Source organism: Mustela nigripes, chromosome 1 (genome assembly GCF_022355385.1).
Source record: "Mustela nigripes isolate SB6536 chromosome 1, MUSNIG.SB6536, whole genome shotgun sequence".
NCBI classification, from domain to species: domain Eukaryota; kingdom Metazoa; phylum Chordata; class Mammalia; order Carnivora; family Mustelidae; genus Mustela; species Mustela nigripes.
This window is the reverse complement of record NC_081557.1, coordinates 151,025,031-151,046,203: the sequence shown is the minus strand read 5'-3', so window position 1 is coordinate 151,046,203 and position 21,173 is coordinate 151,025,031. Positions and strand designations below refer to the sequence as shown.

Below are 21,173 nucleotides of genomic sequence, written 5' to 3'. Positions count from 1 at the left end.
TACAGTATTATTAGAGCAGATCACACGATTTTTATTTTCTTTTGCTTTGAGAGCAGACTGTAATCAAAGATGCAAAACTGAGTCTTACACAGACTCAACTACCAGGAAATGCCTTTATACCCAACAGGTTTCGTCACCCTTAAGGAAGATGTAGACCCCACTTTGGTAGAAAAAGGGACAGACTGTTTTGTAAACATACCCAAGATTCTGCCAGACAAATCCATTCACAGCCTAGTCCTGGGGAAGACTTAAGATGCTGCACGTATTCATTGGATGGGAGCATAAACCATCCATTTATCTGATCTATTGTTCATCCCTTTCACCTGGAAAGGACTCCAGTATGGATTGCCAGGATGGGCAAGGACATTAGAATGAGTCTACATCCTCATACCAATGTTTCAGATTTGAACTCAAAGGTTGGCTGTTCTACAAGGAATCTGCCATCCACACTACCTAATCTCTGCTTGTGCTATCATTCAGTACTTTGTACGGTTTGGTATTTCCTTCTATGATCAACTTAACGGTATGCTCTTTTGAGGACAGCGGCTTCATTGATTTCTGTTATTTCACAGCACTCAGCACCATCTCTTCCAAGTAGTAAGTGCTCAATAAATGATTATTAATCTAAATTTCATTCTATGCAAATTAGTTTTTTTTAAAACTCATCAAATAAAAATTAAGAGATCAGGGTTCCAGCCTCATTTGACCTCTATTAGGTTAGGTGAGACACTGTGCTCTGATACTGTTTTCTCATCAGTAAAATTTGGGACTAAAAGGCCTCTAGGATTCTAGCACCACCATTCTAAATGCTAAAGAAGTAACATACATTTGTTAACCCATCAACCTCCAATGGGCAACACCAGTTATTTTCACTTGTCTAGTACAGATAGGTAAGTAGGCAGGTAGTTACTTCTATGCCATTAGAACAAAAAAAACCACAAAAAACAAAACAAAAAAACCACAACAAAACAATTCCTTTAAAGGTTTAACAAAATCTGGGAAAAGAGGTAGATAATACCATCTTAAAGTGCTTTCTCATATGAGTTCAAGGATACACAACTGTTGTGTTTTTTGGCACAAACCTGTGAGATACATAGGGTATTCCCACTTTGTGGATGAGGAAAATGAGACTCCTAGAAATCAGTTACTTTCCTATGGGGTCATTATATTACTACTACTATTTCTATTAGTGGTAGTACTGGTAAAACAATGTTGACGATGGTGAAGATAACAATAATGAATATTTATTCAATACTTACTCTGTGCCAGGCACCTTGAAGGGGCTTATATGTATGAAGTCATTTAATCTTCACAACAACCTCATGATACAGGTATTATCATTATGACTATCATTTTACAGACAAGAAGTAAGGTAGAGTTTAAGTGCCTGCCGAAGGTTTCAGAGCTTATAAATAATAGAGCAAGGTTTGGATCCTGACAGTCTGATCCAGAGTTCACGCTGTTAACTAACTACTACTTTGTTCTTCAGTATAAGAAATGCTGAGGATGAAAGGCTGGCTTTGTAGTTTTGTCTCTGACTGTTTTCATAATAGCACGTTATACCACATCTGTAAGGATGCAACCTTCAATTGCATAATTTTGGTTTGTTATTGACTAGAGTATTAATCCAAGTAGGAATACTGATAGCTCTAACAAGTTTGATATTTCACTGCACTTCTAAATATGCAAGAGCATATAATTTTTTAGCAGAGCAAAGTAGGTAAAGAAAAGGAATAATGAGATTACTTTATAGCAGTAGTTACCATATTCTAGCATGCATAAAAGTCATTACCGAAGAAAGCCTGTTAAAACACAGATTCCAGGGACCCAATACCCAAAGATGGTGATTCACCAAGTTTTAGGTAGGTTTCTGGAATCTTCATTTTTAATAAGCATACACCCCTACTGTCTTAACTCTGAAAGGCTGAGAAACATCTAGTCATGGGCTGCCATCACCCAGTCTGATCCAATGGGGAATACATTTTTTTGTACGATTTCAGGATGTGAGAAAGTTTGGATACAGAATTCACAGGACTCTCTGCACAAGGTCATCAGTGCTATTCCGTTAAATTTAAAAATCTAATTCTTCAGAGTATTTCACAGAAGTTTATAAGAATTTACTATGCAGAACTAGACTTTGTATAACTTTAATCTCTACATGTGGTGTTCCAGAGTAAGCTTTAAATATTTCAGTTCTGTTGGAGATATATATATATTTTTAAATCTTTAATTAATTATTATTACTATTATTATTATTATTTTTGGAGATATATTTTTTAGAGCTGAATCAGTTTCTTCTGCTGGTTCCTTTTCAAAAGGAACTGAAATCACTCTCCTGAGCATTTACACCGGGTATGCGGGTTACTGATTTCAGTCTCCGAAGAGGGACACACTCAAGTAAAAGTAACAGGTGGGAAATCTGCCACCCCCAAACCATTATAGTACGTAACTTCGCTGTCCTGGGTGCACACTCCCCTTGCCCCCTACCTCATTTCTTGTGTTTTTTACCCTCATCTGGAAAGCCCTTCCATTTATCTTAGTTATTTTTGTCCTTCAAAGTCCAGTTCAAGTGTCACCACTGCAGTATTCTGGCCTCTGATCTCCCCCTCTCTTACTGCAGATCATGTAGTCTGTATGATCTAATCTGTTATTAAAACCTGGACCCTCTAATGTGTATTATTGCTTCATGCACGTTGGTTTTACCTTCCCCGAAAGTATGTAATTCTACTATGGGTAGAGACTATGACCCAAATGCCTTATTTACATCAGTTAGCTTCATGATTTGCATGAAATAGACATTTCAACAGGTACTCCCTGACTGATCTGGGGGGCTGTCTTCAAAATGAACATGAAGTTGAAATCCCATCTTCATGTGTGGCACCTATAAAAAGTTGACTTAGTCATTTAACATCTATATACCTTGTAATGTTCATCCTAGACACAGAAAGTCTTTTAAAATTTGTGGCAAAAACCAAGCTTGCACTCTGGTCATCTGGCACAATGTGTTTCTCCTTACCAATATCCTGGGCATCTTGGTTGCTCTGTCTTGCTCTCATCTGCAGCTGGAACTTATGCTGGGAAGAGCAGAGGTGGAGCAGGTACTGGCAAACCTTACTGTTGTCTGTTTGGAAAGCATGTTTTATTCCATCCGATGTATTTTGCAATGTGATTTTCTTTTTCTACAATATTAATCAGGGGTGTTAATAATTAGGATGCTTTCCTACCACATGACTGAATTCTGTAACCAATAATTAGTAAGTACAGATACTATTTTTATTTTTCATTTAACACTCATTAAGCATGAGTGTTCCTTGACCTGCATCTAGTATAAACAGGACCCTGTTATTATAACAGATTCAGCAAATAAATCAAATTAATATCACGTGTCACTTTCAAATATTATAGCTTAAATCAGACAGTATATAAGCTACCAGAAAGAGAAAAATTTCTTTTTATGAGATTATTGATATTTTTACTATATTGCAACGTTTGTAAATGCCGTAACTATTTGAAAAAGACATTATAAAAATATATTCTTCTTGGGTATGAAAATGAAGTTCAAAAAAATTGATTTATTGATATATAAGAGCTATGATTCTGCCAAAAAAAATCTTGATGGCCTGAAGGCTGGTATGGAAATTGTGAGAAGTTAAAAGAAAATGAGAGAATAGAGAGGCACCGGGTAACATGGCTGCTGGAATGAGAGATAATACACATCAAATTTTTAGAGACTGAGGGATTCTTGCATTCAAATTCAGGGGAAACAGGAGAACCACCAATTAGTGTTATCTTTTCAATGTTTCTTGAGAAATAAATGTGTCTTGTGTAAGAGGGCATCCCAAAATGTTGCAACCTCTGGGGTGAGGCTTGCAGATGATCTGTATGTCTTAAAAGACTAGCATTCAGCATGCTAGGAATCTAAGACTAATGTCTCTGGAGAATTACTTAAGTCCAATTAGGCTTTACTCTAGCTCTTGGCTGCTTCTACTGTGCAAATTATTCCCTCTACTCATGTCCCTTGTCTTCAAATGCAGAGACATTTGGTGATGTTCATAAATGACACAATAACAGTATTACTCCAACTTCAATTGTGCAGGTTTGCCTTCTTCAAAATTTCTGGTCTTATTAAACTATAAATTTTTAAATTGAGTTTGTTTATATAAATTCACTAAAACTTTATATTAAAACTATAAATAGAAAACCACTATGCCATAAATAGAATCCAGGTATTAAAAATATGTAATCGGGGTTCCCAGGTCGCTCAGTTGGTTAAGCACCTGCCTTCAGCTCAGGTCATGATCCCAGGATCCTGGGGTCGAGCCCTGCATGGGGCTCCATGTTAAGCAGGGGGTCCGCTTCTCTCTCTCCCTCTGCCCCTGGCCCCTGCTCATGCTCTCTCTCTCTCTCTCTCTAGCGCAAATAAATAAATAAATAATTAAAATCTTTAAAAAAGTATATGTAATCAATGCAATAAAAGCAAAATAAGGTTATTAAATTCTATCTGAATATGTTGCCAATGAAATCTCTGGGACCCAGTTCTCTTTTTCTTAAAAAAGGAAATCAGCAAGTATTAAAGTGGAATTAAAGACTCAGTAGCACCAAACTAGTACCTTGACTAGCAGTAGCATACCTAGTGAATTGAAATAGTTGAGGAATTTTTTTCTCAAAGGAACATAACCACTGTCAAGTAATTCCCTAGGACATTGTTCTTCAAAGTTGTAAAGCTGTATAGGTTCGAAACAAATTATAAGAATATTCTGTGTGTTTACTGAAAAACTGGACAAGAAATGTGTCCACGGGAATTCAGTTGTGAGAGATGAGAAAAGGCGAAGGAGGGTGACATTTCCATCTCCCCAGAGGCTAGTGGGGGTGGGGGGGAAAGGAGTGTTTAAAAGGGCTCTGTGTTGGAGGAGGAAGCTTGGGATAAACAAGTTTTGTTAAACACAAGAACAGTCTGCGTGGGAATGTGATCTCCTCTATTACTGGAGATCTTTAAAAATGAGCTAATCACAGCTAGTTCTACATATGGCAGGGCTGGTGTGCTAGCTTGGCAAACAACAGAGAGCTGAATGCTAGATAATTTACTTGAATTGTTGCCTTTTTAAAATTGGTCCAAATTAGATTTGTAGTTAATTAATCTAAGCTTTCCTCCAGATATTTGCTCTGCCAGCATTTCCACTGGGGAAGGTAAATTATACCAGGGCAATTTCCTGGTCTTGACAGTCTTGGGAAGATGAGGCTATCTGGGCTTTCCTGAGAGAACACATTATTATCTGGGAATCTTAGTGGTACCACTGGGTGTCACAGGAAACCAACCCACTAACCATCAAGTCTAGAACTGATTTCAAAGGTCTCTAAGTTGAAAATTAACCAGAGTAAGTTGGGACTTTGAGCTTGGTATCCTTATAAACAGTGTTCTAGCGGGACTCTATTTTAGCCCAAAAACGGGATCTAGTAGTCCTTAGAGATCTCAGTAGTCCTTGCATACCATTAAGAAAACAAATACGTATCTTAACATATTTTTTGGCTTCCCAACTGCATTTCAGTGTTCAGAACTCCAATGACTTTCAAAATCAAAATATGCCTTTATGGCTTACTATCTTTCATAAACATGATATTCTACAACTTTATCTCCACATGGAGTATACACTAAAACTTAAAAGTACAGAAAGTTCTGGGACATGAAAAATTTTTTTTAGTTCATAAAATCCAATAAATCTCTGGACTGCTGAAATTCTAACATAGCTGCTGTGAGGGCACCACTATTAAGCTAGACAAAATTTACTAGGGTTAAAATAATTATTTTTAAATATATATTAGAGAGATTTCTCCATGTGAGAAGGTAGTAACCCAGAATACGTTCTGAATTAATAGAAAGTCAACTTGGTTGTAATTTAACTAAGTTAATTGAGCGTGTAACCAGCTAGGAATGTACACTATTCTTTTAAAAATCACTTCCTGATAAAACTAAGACCACATAAAAATCTCAATAATACTTCCTACAACTGAGAAGAGTTAAATAGTTTTAAAATGTATTAGCCCTACTGAATAGAAGAATCAAAAGTTTACTTAAGGATAATCAATTAATAGGTTACAACACGTATTTTAAAATATAATGAAAAGGAGTTTAAATGGACATACGGAAAAAGAAATCTTCTTGGTTTCCCTCCATGGAAAACGAAGGACTAGTGTGCGAATTCCATTGTGAACCTCAAACACAAGGACACCTTTAGAACAGACTCCAAGCAATATTCCAGTTTGTGACTTTTTCTCAGGGTGCACTCGATGAAAATGAACTCCATATTCTGTCAGTCTTTGGCAGACCTGTTGGAATAGTAGCATATCATAGCAATGTACCTTGGTAGAAGGTGACAAAGATATAGAAAGTTGTACCACTGTAGTTTGATATGGAAAGGAGAGTCTTTTCAACAAATGGTGCTGAGGGGTGCCTGGGTGACTCAGTCATTAAGCGTCTGCCTTCGGCTCAGGTCATGATCGCAGGGTCCTGGGATCCAGCCCTGATAGGTGAGAAACCTGCTTCTCCCTCTCCCAATCCCACTGCTTGTGTTCCCTCTCTCGCTGTCTTTCTCAGTCAAATAAATAAATTAAACAAAACAAAACAAAACAAATAGTGCTGAAACAAATGGGTATTCACAGGTAAGAAAATGAATCTTGACCTCTATTACACTGAATATATGAAAATTAACCCCAAATGGGTCATAGACCTAAATACAGGAACTACAACCATAAAGCTTAGAAAATCTTTGTGGGTACGGATTTGAAAGAAATTTCTTTGTGGGACATAAAAAAACATAAACTATAGAATAAAAAATTGGTAAACTGAAACATTTGATCTTCAAAAGTCAGTGATAAGAAATATGAATGCAATGGAGTGCCTGGGTGGCTCAGTCAGTTAAGTGTCTGACTCTTGATTTCAGCTCAGGTCATGATCTCAGGGTTGTGAGATCAAGCCCTGCCCTGTGCTTAGTGGGGAGTCTGCTGCTTAAGATTCTCTCTCTTACCCTCTCAATCTCCCTCTCAAAATAAATAAATAAATAAATAAAAATAAAAGGGAAAAGAAAATATAAAGGCAGGCTACATACTGAGAGATAAACATATTATATATCTGAGAAAGGAACTGTACCCAGAACATATAGAAAGCATGTATTTCTTAGCAATAAGGAGACACAGAACCAGATACAGAGATGAGCAAAAGATTTTATTAGACACTTCAATGGAGAAGATACATGAATGGCAAATAAACACGTGAAAAGATGTTCACCATAAATAGTAATTAGGGCAATACACATTAAAACCACAATGATATACTGTTACTTACCTATTTCTATAGTTAAAAAGACTGAGCATACCAAGTATTTTGAGGCTGTGGAGCAACTAGAAATCTCACACATTACTGGTAGTACTGTAACATTGGATAACCACTTTAAAACAATCTGACAATTTCTTATAAAGTGAAACATACGTTTCCCAAAGATCTCAGCAAACCTACTCTTAGGTAATCACTCAAAAGAAGTAAAAACCATATGCTCACATAAAAATGTGTATTTGAAAGTTTACGGAAGTTTTATATCCATCAACTAATGAAAAAATAAATAGGTTGTGTATCTGTAGAAAGAGAAACTACCCAGCAAAAAACAAAAACCAACAAGAAACCACCCCCCAACAACAACAGCAAAAAAACCACCACCAACAAAAACTGCTGATACACGTCATATTATGGATGAATCTCAAAATTATTGTTTCTAAGTGAAAAGAGCCAGATACAGAAGACTACTACATAATACATAATTCTTTTAATGAAATTCTAGACAAGAAAAAACTATGGTGATAGAAGATCAGTAGTTGCCAAGGGCTGGCACAGTGGTGGTGGGGATTGACTGCAAAGGGACACGAGGAAGTTTTCTGGTGTTGGAAATGTTTTATATCAGGGGTTGGCAAATCTTTGTCTTTAAAGGACCAGATATGGGATGCCTTGCATCCAAAGAGCATGATTTGCAGAAAGATGTAAAAGAAGTATAAATTTAGAAAGGTGTATTAATGTGATTTTAAAAACTCAGGTTAGAAGAAAGATGCTAACGTTAAAGAGAATGGAGTAACAGGATATATTATTACAAGGAGTAGGGCAACCCACTTATGCGTTAAGCACACTACTTACAGGGAGAACACTAAAGCTCAGGAAGGTGAAATATATTGTCCAAGTTCACAGAGCTGGTTGAAACAAGAATTCAAATGCAAGACTGTCTCACTACAAATTCCCAAGCAAATTCTTACCACTATGCTAATCTCCTTTCTACCTTTATTAATAAAAATATAACTTTTTATGTCCTTCAAGTATAAAAATGTAGTAACTAAAGGAAAACATAACTACATAATTCAATGTCTTTAAATGTTGACTCAACTTAAATAAAACAAACCCCATTATATGTTTTAGCACAAACCCTAGATTAAAGGTGATGTAAGTGGGTGAGTGCAACCCCTTCATAGATACTTGTAGGGCTGGGAACCTTAGTTCCCTTCAATATGGAGCAAATGGAAGGCACACTGTTACATACTAGGGAGCTAAATCAGGAGAATGTTCTGAAAGTTTGTCTTCTCAACAGAATACTATACTCGCTATTCTCATTGGAAGTTAACACAATACTATCTTTCCTGATCGTAAATGGACAGTTTATCTGAGGTCTCAAAGAAAGCTGGTAGCAGATCTGGAACCATAAAGCCATTTTTTCTGATCCCATTTCATTATCTGAATTAGTCAGCATTTGTGAAACACTATTTTTAGAGGATGTAATTGTATTTTAAGCGTTTTAAGAAAAAACAAAGCTAAATAATTCTAGAATCCATATGACTTCCCCTCTTATAGCCAGTCAAAAAATTCAGCTGTTACTTCTTCACAATGTATCTTGATACATTTATAGTGTATTTTCAGTATGGAACTGAATAAAAGCAGCGAATCGACAGTCATACCAGGTATGGGTTCGAATCAGTTTTGCTCCACATACCAGCCATTGACTTTGGGAATATTACATTTGCTCTTTGAGCTTTAGTCCTCTCTTTCACAAGACAATTAAAATGCCATGGTTTTAGCCAGGAATAAGTGAGATAATTCATAGTATCAGTTATTGGCACTTGAGCTTTTAGATACATATGTCCTCCATTTCTTGCTTACTTTGAAAAAAGATATAAACTTTATCATTTGTAATTTTGCATGCTTACCTTTAAAAATTCTAACTCTGTCTCTTTTTCAGAAGCTCCTGCGTAGGTATTATGCAATTTTGGTAACTCTTCTTTTACATAGGATAAATCAAGTTTCTCCATCACTCTGGGAGGCAAATAATGCTCCAGTCTAAAATAAGACATACCATGAACCTAGAAGAGAGAATGTTTTTATAAGCAATTGTTTGCCTTCTTCCTTCTATCTTAAAGTTCTTGCCTCAACCAAGAGGCAAGACACTTTTATTTAGACTTCTCCCTGAGGAGTGAGTTTTAGAGGAAATGTATCATTCTTTCTCTTTCATCCAGTGAGGTAAAATGATTGAACTGATTAGCAAGCTTAAAGAGACAGACAACAAGGGCCAAATGTCGCTACAGTTGAGGTTAATGTTAAGAAGTTTGCTACTCAAGTGGCACTGATTCTTGTCCCTTGCTTCCTCTCAGATCCACTTTTTTCAGGAATGATTGGTCACAAACATCTGTTCTCTGTACAGTGAACTCTGCTAGCTTCTCAGCCCATCACAGCATGGACCATGTGGAAGGCAGATGACCCCTTTGATCCAGATTTGGCTTGTGCCTAGTATCCATTAATTAGAAATTGGGAGAAGGAAGGGTAAATGCTAGATATCCTGAAACTGTGAAGCAAGAAATTTTACACAGAAAAGAGAGAGAGAGAGAGAGAGAAAGTTACACTGTATGATTTTATATACCAATGTACATGGGGAACCTAGTAACTTTAAGGTACCAAACTAGCCTCAAAAATCTCCAGATCTTGGGGCACGTGGCACAGTTGGTTGAGCATCTGACTCTTGATTTCAAGTCAGGTCATGATCTCAGGGTTGTGGGACTGAAACATTGTGTCAAGCTCTATGCTCAGTGTGGAAGCTGCTTGAGATTGTTACTTGATCTCCCTCTGCTTCTCCCACACTCTTTCTCTCTCTCCGATAGATAAATCTTAAAAAAACAAACAAACAAACAAAAAACCCCAACAACAACTCTAGACCTAAATAGCAAACACATCAACCAGGTTCAGTTTTTAATTATGCCGAGGATAAAAATATCAATATAAAAGTGGCCCCTGGAGAAGAAAAACCAAATCCTACCTCTGGTTGATAATCTCCATATTCAGCTTGGAGAGCCAAGGATGCCAGCAATAAAGAAGTCTCATCATCACAGTGCATCCTCTCCTCCAAGATATCCTTTCGCAGTTGAAGATAATACTGATGACAGGTCAGGGTATGTCTAGAAAAGCAAATGCACACTAAATATCTATGCTTTATCTTGAATCTGGAGAGATTCTTATTATTGGCATATAAGTTGAGTTCCTAAGATGGTTTATTATCAAGCTTTTAAGGCACAAGAATTTTATAAACTATGTTGAAGGAAATATTTCTTTGATGATAGAGAAGACGTTTTCATTGATCATATTCAAGTAACTCAGGATCAGTAAACTAAAGGGTCCAAAGACCAGAAGCCAAAAAGACAAAAATAGAAACTTGTGTACTCACTGTATCAAACTAATATCATCCATGAAAAATTTAATTCGGAAAAACAAAGTAAAATTAACGGCGGCTTTGCTCTTTTTCTTTGGCTCTTCTTTCCATCCCTCTGGGGCCACTTTGGTTAATTTTAAATCAGGATCAACAAAGAAATATTCATTATCTAAAACAGAATGAGAAAACATTCAGATAAAAATACTTCAATGTTTTCTTCTGATTCCTTTGTGATTTTTTTGGGGGGGGCTGACTTGCACAAAATAGTTCCACATAAGAATAAAATAAGAAAAAAAAGAATAAAATAAGATTGTTAAGAAGTATGGCAGGGAATGCTGAGGGCAACTGCATACAGTGGGGGCAATATGACGTGGCTGAGTCTTTTAAGACTGAGGGTTCTAAGGGCAGACAGAACTGGATTCAACTCCACTGCATCATTTACTATCTGCATGACACTGAATAAATTATTTAACCTTTCTAGACATTAGTTTTCTTGTCTGTAATCAGGATAGTGATAAATCCTGCATTATTGTATTACTGTAGGGATCAAATGATATAAGGCATATAAAACACCTGGTAAAGCATGCAGCATATAGTAAGCATTCAATAAATATTAGTTATTATTTACTATTACTGAGTTTTCTTTTTTTGTTATTTGTTATTTGATTTTTTATTTATTTTTATTTATTTTTTGCAGAGTTTTTTTTTAATTGAATTTATTTATTTTCAGCATAACAGTATTCATTATTTTTTCACCACACCCAGTGCTCCATGTAATCCGTGCACTCTATAATACCCACCACCTGGTACCTCAACCTCCCACCCCACCGCTACACTTCAAACCCCTCAGATTGTTTTTCAGAGTCCATAGTCTCTCATGATTCACCTCCCCTTCCAATTTCCCCCAACTCCCTTCTCCTCTCTAACTCCCCATGTCCTCCATGCTATTTGTTATGCTCCACAAATAAGTGAAACCATATGATAATTGACTCTCTCTGCTTGACTTATTTCACTCAGCATAATCTATTACTGAGTTTTCAACTGAAACTAGAAGAAAAAATACTCATCATTTTTAAAAAAATTTTTTAAAGATTTTTTTTTAAGAGTTTTTAAAAAAAATTATTTATCTGATAGACAGAGATCACAAGCAGGCAGAGAGAGAGAGAGGAGGAAGCAGGCTCCCCACTGAGCAGAGAGCCTGATGTGGGGCTCGATCCCAGGATCCTGGGATCATGACCTGAGCCGAAGGCAGAGGCTTAAACCCACTGAGCCACCCAGGTGCCCCTCATCATTTTATTTTTTCATTCTATAATTCCATCTAAATATTATTAACTCAAAATAAAAGTTTATTCAATAAAATCTGACTTATCCAGAATGTTCCAGCAATTAGGTATATTACAAACAGAAATTGTGATTAATTATTCATATGAATGGTATTACCTGATTAGTCTAAGCTTTTAATTAGTAAAGTGACAGAACATTAGTAGGCACTAATTGAATGTTTATTGGATGACTCTACAAAGTGAACTATTAGTTTTTAAGAAACGAGAATTCAATAAACTAAATTGAAGGAAACATTTCTTCTGTGACAAAGAAGACATTATCCTAATCTTGTAGGGTTTTAAGATAATTTGATCCTCAACTGCAACTGACCGTACTCTGTTCTCTAAGCTAAATTTTGAGGTAAATAGGAATTTGATATATTGAAGAGTAATTTATAAATATAATGATTTAGTAACGCCCAACTTCAAAGCAGTAAGAAGTTATGGAAATTCTAACTGATAAATAGGAGTGCTTTCTACTGAAACTATGCTCTGAGACCATTGGGAATGTCACAAAGTTCAGGGCACATACGTAAAGCTTAAAAAATACATAAAATGATGTATTTGCCGTCATGAAGTGAAAACATTTAAAAAAGACACTATGTTTTAAGGATAGTAGGCTAAAGAAGCTGATGTGGAGATTCAGAAATAGGATCCTGCTATATATTTAAATTCAGATTAGCAGGATACTAGTATCTAGAGTACATATGTAGGCAATTGACATATATAATGATCCCCAAAATATAATAATTAAAATCCACTTTAGTATACTGAGCAAAAGAAAAATCTTCACCATCAGGTAGAGAAGACGCTAAAAGACAAGCTATTAAAACAATGAACCTAACTCCTTCTCAATGCTGATGTGTTCATGTAGTTAACATTTCCCAAGACAAGTTGGGCAATAACAGGTATGGAAGTCAGTTTGTTGCCAAGTTTCCACACTGCACACTGAACTTAAAATATCTTGGTACCTTTGAGGGTAGCTAAAGCAAACAAATGATGTTCCACTAAGCCAATGTGTGCCACGACCATATCAAACACATCTTTACATATAGTTTTGGTATCACAAGTCAGTTCCAGTCTCTGCCCACTCAGAAGCATTATGTTTACTTTTCTTCGGTTATCTTCATTCTTCCCTTTCTTGGACTACGATTGAAAAAAAAAAAAAAAAAAGAATGACATTTATTAAAGTAAACCTTATAAGAATTTTAACTGCTTTTTAAAAAGTCATTACTGAAATTATTTTCCAAGAGTAACACAAATTGGCTTTATTACTTACAAGGATAGACCTTGGCAAATCCAAAGATATAAATGGTTCAATCGTCATCTTCACAAACTCAGGGCCAAAGAAATTCTGCAAATTACATAAGTAGAATCAACAGTTTTTTACCTTTTAATCTAGGTCTTTCCTTAACAGGCAAAGAATATAACGATGATGATGATGATGATGATAATGATAATAATAATAAAGTACATGTAAAGCCACCACAACAGAACCAGGTGATCTGAAACAAATGTAGGAACTTTAAATAAAAAAGTATGGTGGATTTTATGAAGAACAGGAATGGAATATGCCCTACACCAAATGTAAACAGAAGTTCTTCCTCAGTTTCCTTTTCTACCAGTGATATCAAATGTAAAGCCTTGCTTCATACAGTTTTACAAGTTTTTCATTTTTTGGCCTTCAGATAAACTCAAGAGTCTCAAAAAAAAAAAAAAAAAGAAGTAGTAGTCTTAATTACTGAAGAGTTATCAAGCTCATGATAAAGATTTGGTTTAGTACTGCTAAAGTGTGAAGTGATTGAACACAATCTCATTTTCCTTTAGAGAGTGACACTCCCTGTATCCTAAAATAAATGTAGTCAAAGGACAACATCTACTTTGTAATTATAAAATATGCATATCCATTCATAATCATGTGCATGGAAGCCTGTGACACTCACTGTCTTTTTAAATTTTTTTTATAAGTAGTTGACAGCTAAGGATATTACAGATATCAGCCTTTGTACCCCATTGCTGCCTCCAGTGAGAAAACATTATTTCAGGAGATAGGGGAGACTGAGGAGCTGGGGAAAGTGGAGTCCACACACTTCATTTACTCCTTCTTAATCTACTTCTTCCCTGCATGTCTTGAATATTCAGAAGTTTCTGCCAAGAGTGGATAACTGGTTGAGGAAATTACTTAAAATGTTAGACTCCAGGTGAGAGTAGGATTCAGAACAGACTGGGAGATTAGGTCCAAATGGACAAAAAGTAAAATGAAATGGCTAATCTTGGGGCCAAAGTCAGGTGGTGTGTGTGTGTGCTCGTATACACTAATGCACATGATATGTTTGCACTTATGAAGGTTACTGGAGTTTTATTTTTGTTGGTTTCTTCCTTGATTGCTTGGTGTTGGAATTCTATCCAGTTAACCAAGTGTGGAACAGGTGACAGATACCATTTAAGTAAAACTTTAACATTAAGGGTTTGTTAATACTCAACGAACCAGTAGGACACATTTTAAATGAGAACAGAAATAGAGCAGAAAAAATGAAAATGGTCTGCCTTGGGAAATATAGAATCCAATACAGATAAACTAACGCAACAGTATATAAACAAGTTAAAAGGCATCTGCAACCAAAAGTAACATAGAAAAAATTAGGGGCGCCTGGGTGGCTCAGTTGTTGAGCATCTGCTTTCAGCTACATCATGATCCCAGGGTCCTGGAATCCAGCCCACATCAGGCTCCCTGCTCGGTAGGGAGCCTGTTTCTCCCTCTACCACTCCCCATGCTTGTGTTTCCTCTCTTGCTGTGTCTCTGTTAAATAAATAAATAAAATTTTAAAAAAAGGAAAAAATTAAATACTTATATTTTGGGAAAGAACATTAATTAAATGGGATGATTGTTCCTTCAACTACTAACACTACTTTGCAGCACCAAAAACATACACTTTCTGCTCTTTTCGGAAAAAACACGTGGTCTTTTGAGGACCAACAGTTCACATTCTGTAGTCACTGATACAGTAAGTCTTTGATGAAGAGTTGTTTGTTATTGAAATAGCCAGAAACTGACTGCCTAAAAGGCAACACAAATTTTTAGTGAGATGGCACGTAACAGTGGCATACTGTAAAGGCACAGAATACCATTTATGAATCTCTAACGAGCCATGTTCAGCATTAGCTCTCTGAAATTATGGTTTATGAAAAAGTTGTATATGTACGTGTTCTTTATGCTTTATGCATTCCTTTAATCATTAGAAGCCCACACTATTTCGTATGATATCCTGCCTAGTGTTTAATTTTGACAACAGTATTGGTGATAATGACAAATCGATGAGGCCTTATGGACTTTCTTCCTTTCTCCTTAATCTTATTTTATTGGACTCGAGCAACATTAAACGTAGATAATATCTTATAAATTACAACCCAATTCCACATTTAAAAAATTAGCATAATAAAGAACAAAGTGGTTTAAAAATTTGGCTAAAATCATCTAACAGCATTATTAACAATAGAAACCAAGTCTTGGAATTTGTGGTTCAAACATTTTTCACCACTCTGTACTGTTTCTTCTCCTTAGAAAATAATGAGGGAAATTTGAATTCTATCAACTCCAGAGCGCATATATATATATATATATATATATATATATATATATACATGCTTTTAAGACAACTTTGAACTCAATCTCACAAAACAAACTGAGGGTTGCTGGGGGTAGGGGTGAGGGAGAGGGTGGCTGGGTTATGGACACTGGGGAGGGTATATGCTATGGTGAGTGCTGTGAAGTGTGTAAGCCTGACGACTCACATAACTGTATCCCTGGGGCTAATCATACATAATATGTTCATTAAAAAAAAAAAAAAGACAATTCTTTAAAAAAAGCAACAAAAAACCAAAACAGAATGTGGGTAATACACAGTGCAGAACTAAAAAGAAAAAAATTCATCCTAGATTTTTATCACATTTACTACTATTTATTTCATGTTTGAAGAATTATTTGTATAGAGACATTACAAACAAGATACTGCCTCATGTATTACATTGGTGATGATAAAAGAATAGAAAGACAATATCCTGGGTAGGTAAGACTATGGTGAAAGAGGCATGATCACAGGAAGCATAAAATTGTACAAATGTTTTGATGCACAATCTGACAAGACAAATCAAATGTCTTAAAAGGTGTTTGCCTTTCACTTGGCTATTCTACTTGGAGGAAGTTACCTGAAAAGATTTAGCTAAAGGGATGTTCATCAAAGCATTGCTTGCAATAGCAACAATAACAAATTAGAAGTATTTCCAGTGTCCAGGAGCGCCTGGGTGGCTCAGCAAAAAAAACAAAAAAAAAAACCCCAAAATACAAAAGCATCTGCCTTTGTTTCAGGTCATGATCTTGTGGTTCTGGGATTGAGCCAGGTTTGGAGTCCCTCATCGCATCAGGCTCCCTGCTCAGTGGGAAGTCTGCTTCTTCCTTTCCCTTTTCCTTCCTATCCCCCACTCCTGCTCTCTCTCAAATGAATAAATAAAAACTTTGAAAGAAAAAATGAAACATTTTCAATGTCCAATAACTGGAAACTGATTGAAGAAATCATGGTACATGATAAATTCATATAATGAAGTACTTGAGAGCTCTTAACAGTAATACTATAGAAGTTGTAAAATGTTCAAGATATTTTACATGAGGACTGTTCTTTTTAAGCTTAGTTTAGAAAAATACATATGTTGAAAGAAAAATAAACACATTTAAAAAAATCCCCCCTGATATATAAGACACAGATTTTTTCCTTTTGTCATTCAATATTGTAATACAAAGATACGTGTTTGAAGCTCACGTGATCATCTTTTGATTACAAAGTAAGTCACTATCAAAAATCTGAGAATGGCAGAGCAGAAAGTTCGAATATACGTGATAACATTCTTGAACTTCTGAACCAACCCTTCACTCTCTATTCTTGGTTTGTGAGATAATAAATTTCTTAATATTAAAAGATACAATACTGAATAAATCCAGTTGACTTTAAGGATCATGAATATACTTTTAAAATAAACAGTCTATTTAGAATATCTTTTCCTAAATCCATCTCATAAAAAATGGAATAATGAAACGACTAAATATTTATTAGAATAATGAAACAGCTAAATATTTATTAGCAACCAACATTTAACACCAGTGTAATAATTTTTTTTTAAAGATTTTACTCATTTATTTGACAGACAGAGATCACAAGTAAGCAGAGAGGCAGGCAGAGAGGAAGGGAAGCAGGCTCCCTGCGGAGCAGAGGGCCTGATGCGGGGCTTGATCCCAGGATCCTGAGACCATGACCCGAGCTGAAGGCAGAGGCTTTAACCCACTGAGCCACTCAGGCGCCCCCACCAGTGCAATTATTATAGAATTTCGATTTCATCTACAGGCAACTTTAGGACACCTACAGAATTTAAAAGTGTTTTGCATAATATTTTCCTGTGAGTATGTTAACTAACTGGAATTTAAAAAAAAAAGATTTTATTTATTTATTTAAGAGAAAGAGAATGAGAGAGAGAGAGAGTGTGAGCAGGGGGAGAGGCAGAGGGAGAGGGAGAAGTAGACTCCCCGCTGAGCAGGGAGCCTGACATTGGGCTTGATCCCAGGATCCCGAGATCATGACCTGAGCTGAAGGCAGATGCTTAACAGACTGAACCACCCAGGTACCCAACCAACTGGAATTTAAGTAAAAACTTAAAAAAAGAAATTTCTCTGTGAGATCATGTTTAAATGCAGTAATCTGAGAATTAACTTACCCTTAGTTTTCTTTGGGTCATGGCTGTTTCAAGGGCCATTTCTCGTAAGGGATCCCTGCTGATGTCAAGCATAGAGGCTTTGATTGTGTCTCCTGGATACAGGCTCAGCCGAGACTGTCTAAGGGCCATTCTGGCTTGCAGCTGCATCATTTCTTCTTCTTGCCGTTTTAGCATAATCTCTTGATTAATTACATTGCCTTCAAGGGGTGTTTCATATTGTCTATTACAGAGAAAAGAGAAGAAAACAATTATTTTGGTCTAATTCAAGAAAGAAAAACAGGTGAAGTAACATATCATGAATTTAAACAATTTTTATTTAGTCATCTCAGAAGAACCCCTGCAGTAACATTTCAATCCTACTTTTATTTTATTGATAATTGTATGCTGTCCTGTTTCCACTGGATAGATCTACATGCTCCACCTCTTCTCTAAACATTCTAGCATCCTCTGATGGAGAAAGGGGAACCCTCCCACACTATTGGTAGGAATGCAAGCTGGTGTAACCACTCTGGAAAACAGCATGGAGCTTCCTCAAAAAGTTGAAAATAGAGCCACCCTATGACCCAGCAATTGCACTACTGGGTATCTACCCTAAAGATACAAACGTAGTGATCTGAAGGGGCACGTGCACCCAAATATTTATAGCAGCAATGTCCACTATAGCCATACTATAGAAAGAACCTAGATGTCCATCAACAGATGAATGGATAAAGAAGATGTGGTATAGGGGCGCCGGGTTGGCTCAGCGGGTTAAAGCCTCTGCCTTCCACTCGGGTCATGATCCTGGGGTTTTGGGATCAAGCCCCAAGTCGGGCTCTCTGCTCAGCGGGGAGCCTGCTTCCCTTCCTACTTGTGATCTCTGTCTGTCAAATAAATAAAATCTTTAAAAAAAAAAAAAAAAAAGAAGATGCGGTATAGATACACAATGGAATACTATGCAGCCACCAAAAGAAATGAAATCTTGCCATTTGCAATGACATGGATGGAACTAGAGGGTATTTTGCTTATTGAAATAAGTTAATTGGAGAAAGATAGCTATCATATGATCTCCCTGATATGAGGAAGTGGAGATGCAATGTGGGGGGTTTGGGAGGTAGGAAAAGAATAAATGAAACACGATGGGATCGGGAGGGAGACAAACCATAAGTGACTCTTAATCTCACAAAACAAACTGAGGGTTGCCAGGGGGAGAGGGGTCGGGAGAGGGTGGTGGGGTTATGGACATTGGGGAGGGTATGTGCTACGGAGAGTGCTGTGAAGTGTGTAAACCTGGTGATTCACAGACCTGCAGCCCTGGGGCTAATAATACATTATATGTTTATAAAAAAATAAAAAAATTAAAACAACAACAACAACAACAACAAAAAACATTCTAGCATCCTCTGAAACTGATTCCACTGCAATTCTCTTCAAATGGGGCTGTTTATTTTTATAGTCCTGTACCACTGGGCCTGCAGATGGGATAGAGTTTCCCCTTAATTCATATTTTTAAAAAAGATTTATTTATTTATTTGAGCGACAGTGAAAAAGAGCGAGTACAAGCAGGAGGGCAGAGGGAGAGGGAGCGAGAATCTGAAGCCGACTCCATGTGGAACACAGAGCCTGATGTGGGACTAGATCTGAGACCACAACCCTAGCTGAATCCAAGAGCTGGACCCTCAACTGACTGTGTCACCCAGGTGCCCCTAGATTCCCCTTAATTCTTATTTCTGCTTCCAGACCATTGCTGACTTACAAGAGCCCCCAGCTTCCCTGAAGTACATGATATGAAATCACTTATTCCCCCGCTCTGCTTTTGCTTTAGACATTCAGTTGTCCTACTGGTCAACTCTCTCTTATTCATTAGACATTTAAGTACCTGACATCAGGACTCCTGTTATCATTCAAGATTGTGTTACAGAGGCTGGGGGAGTCCTCCAACACTCCAGCCTTCCACACGCCAGCCAGCCAGTCATCTACTTCCAAGGTTGTGTCGCCTATAAACAGTAACTGCACTACCTCTAAAAATGTTCTATTTCCATCCTCCAATGAACTCTCTATATAAATCGTATCTTTTTCGCTCACTACCTCTAATACCCTTCTTCAAAGAATTCACTGACTCCACCACTTTCTCTATTACCCATCTTTTACCCTTACACTGAATTCCAAGGCCCATCATTAAAATCACTCTTTTTCTTTTAAAAAATATTTTACTTATTTCTTTGACAGAGAGAGACAGAGCAAGAGAGGGAACACAAGCAGGGGGAGTGGCAGAGGGAGAAGCAGGTTTCCCGCCAAGCAGGGAGCCTGGTGCGGGGCTTGATCCCAGGACCCTAGGACCACTCTTTTGCAGACAAACTAAACTCTCAAGAAACTGCAGAACCATGCTGACTGATCTCACTGGGCTCTCAGCGCTGTCTGGTAACTCATTTTCTTAGAGGACTACTTTATACCTTCTTCGCCTTCCCTTTTCTTTTCAAAGCTCAAATACTCTCTCCCTCTTTCTCTCTACTGATGACCTTTCCTCAGTTTTCTCGGTGAACTAAGAAGCAATCAGGAAAAAACTTCCTCAACCCATGCCTCCAAAATTTCCAGATATACATCCATATATTCTGTCTTCTCCTCTGTAACGGTGATGGATCTCCTGCAGCCTTTCGGAGGTCTGACACCTCTCCGGGGCATGGAATTCCATCCCCTCTCCTACTCAGAGACTTTGCCCTTGCACTTATCCCCTCACGCGCATTCATACTATCGAAAACTATGTTATTGTCATTAGTCTACAAACATGATGTACTATTTCCTGCTCAGAACAAAAACAAAATTCTCCTTTGGTTGTACATCCTCTTTTGGACTCTATCCCCCTTTTTCCCTGTTGTCTTTTAGAGTAAATTTCTTCTCATTGTTTAAGTTTTATCTCCACTTCATCTCCCACCCTCTTGGTCTCAGACCAACAGTTTTAGTCCCTACAATTTCACCAAAGCTGTTCACAGAAATGACAGACCTCATCGTTGTCAAGGTCCAAGGATAATCCTCGATTTTCATTTTACTTGACCTCTAAGCACCAAAAGACACAGTTGCTCAGTCTTTCCTATTCTTTTCATTTGTTTTGTTTCAGAGGCGGGGAGGGGCAGAGGGATGGGGAGAAAGAATCCTAAGCAGGCTCCGTAAGCAGCATGTTGTAGGACATGGAGCTGAGCTCATGACCCTGCGATCATGACCTGAGCTGAAATCAAGACACTGGATGCCTAAATGACAGAGCCACCAGGTGTAGTCCTTCCTAGTCTTAAAATATTTTCCTTCTGGAAAACCATGCTCTTTATTTTCCTTCTACTTTATTGGCTTTTCCTTTTTGGCTCTTTTGTTGGTGCCTCCTTCATTTCTAATCTCC

General features: G+C 37.0%; 1 protein-coding gene across 6 annotated transcripts in view; it reads right to left on the bottom strand.

Annotated features, from left to right (window-relative positions):
• Positions 1-21,173, bottom strand: part of PTPN13 (protein tyrosine phosphatase non-receptor type 13) — a 204,549-nt gene that overhangs the window by 62,360 nt on the left and 121,016 nt on the right. For all 6 annotated transcript variants that reach the window (XM_059375355.1, XM_059375373.1, XM_059375364.1 and 3 more), the window contains 8 exons: positions 17,807-18,026; positions 13,326-13,400; positions 13,018-13,192; positions 10,740-10,893; positions 10,335-10,473; positions 9,235-9,387; positions 6,142-6,324; positions 3,017-3,179 (listed from right to left, as the gene is read on the bottom strand). In XM_059375355.1, the coding sequence (XP_059231338.1) occupies positions 3,017-3,179; positions 6,142-6,324; positions 9,235-9,387; positions 10,335-10,473; positions 10,740-10,893; positions 13,018-13,192; positions 13,326-13,400; positions 17,807-18,026 (1,262 nt within the window). The remainder of the gene's footprint in view (positions 1-3,016; positions 3,180-6,141; positions 6,325-9,234; positions 9,388-10,334; positions 10,474-10,739; positions 10,894-13,017; positions 13,193-13,325; positions 13,401-17,806; positions 18,027-21,173) is intronic.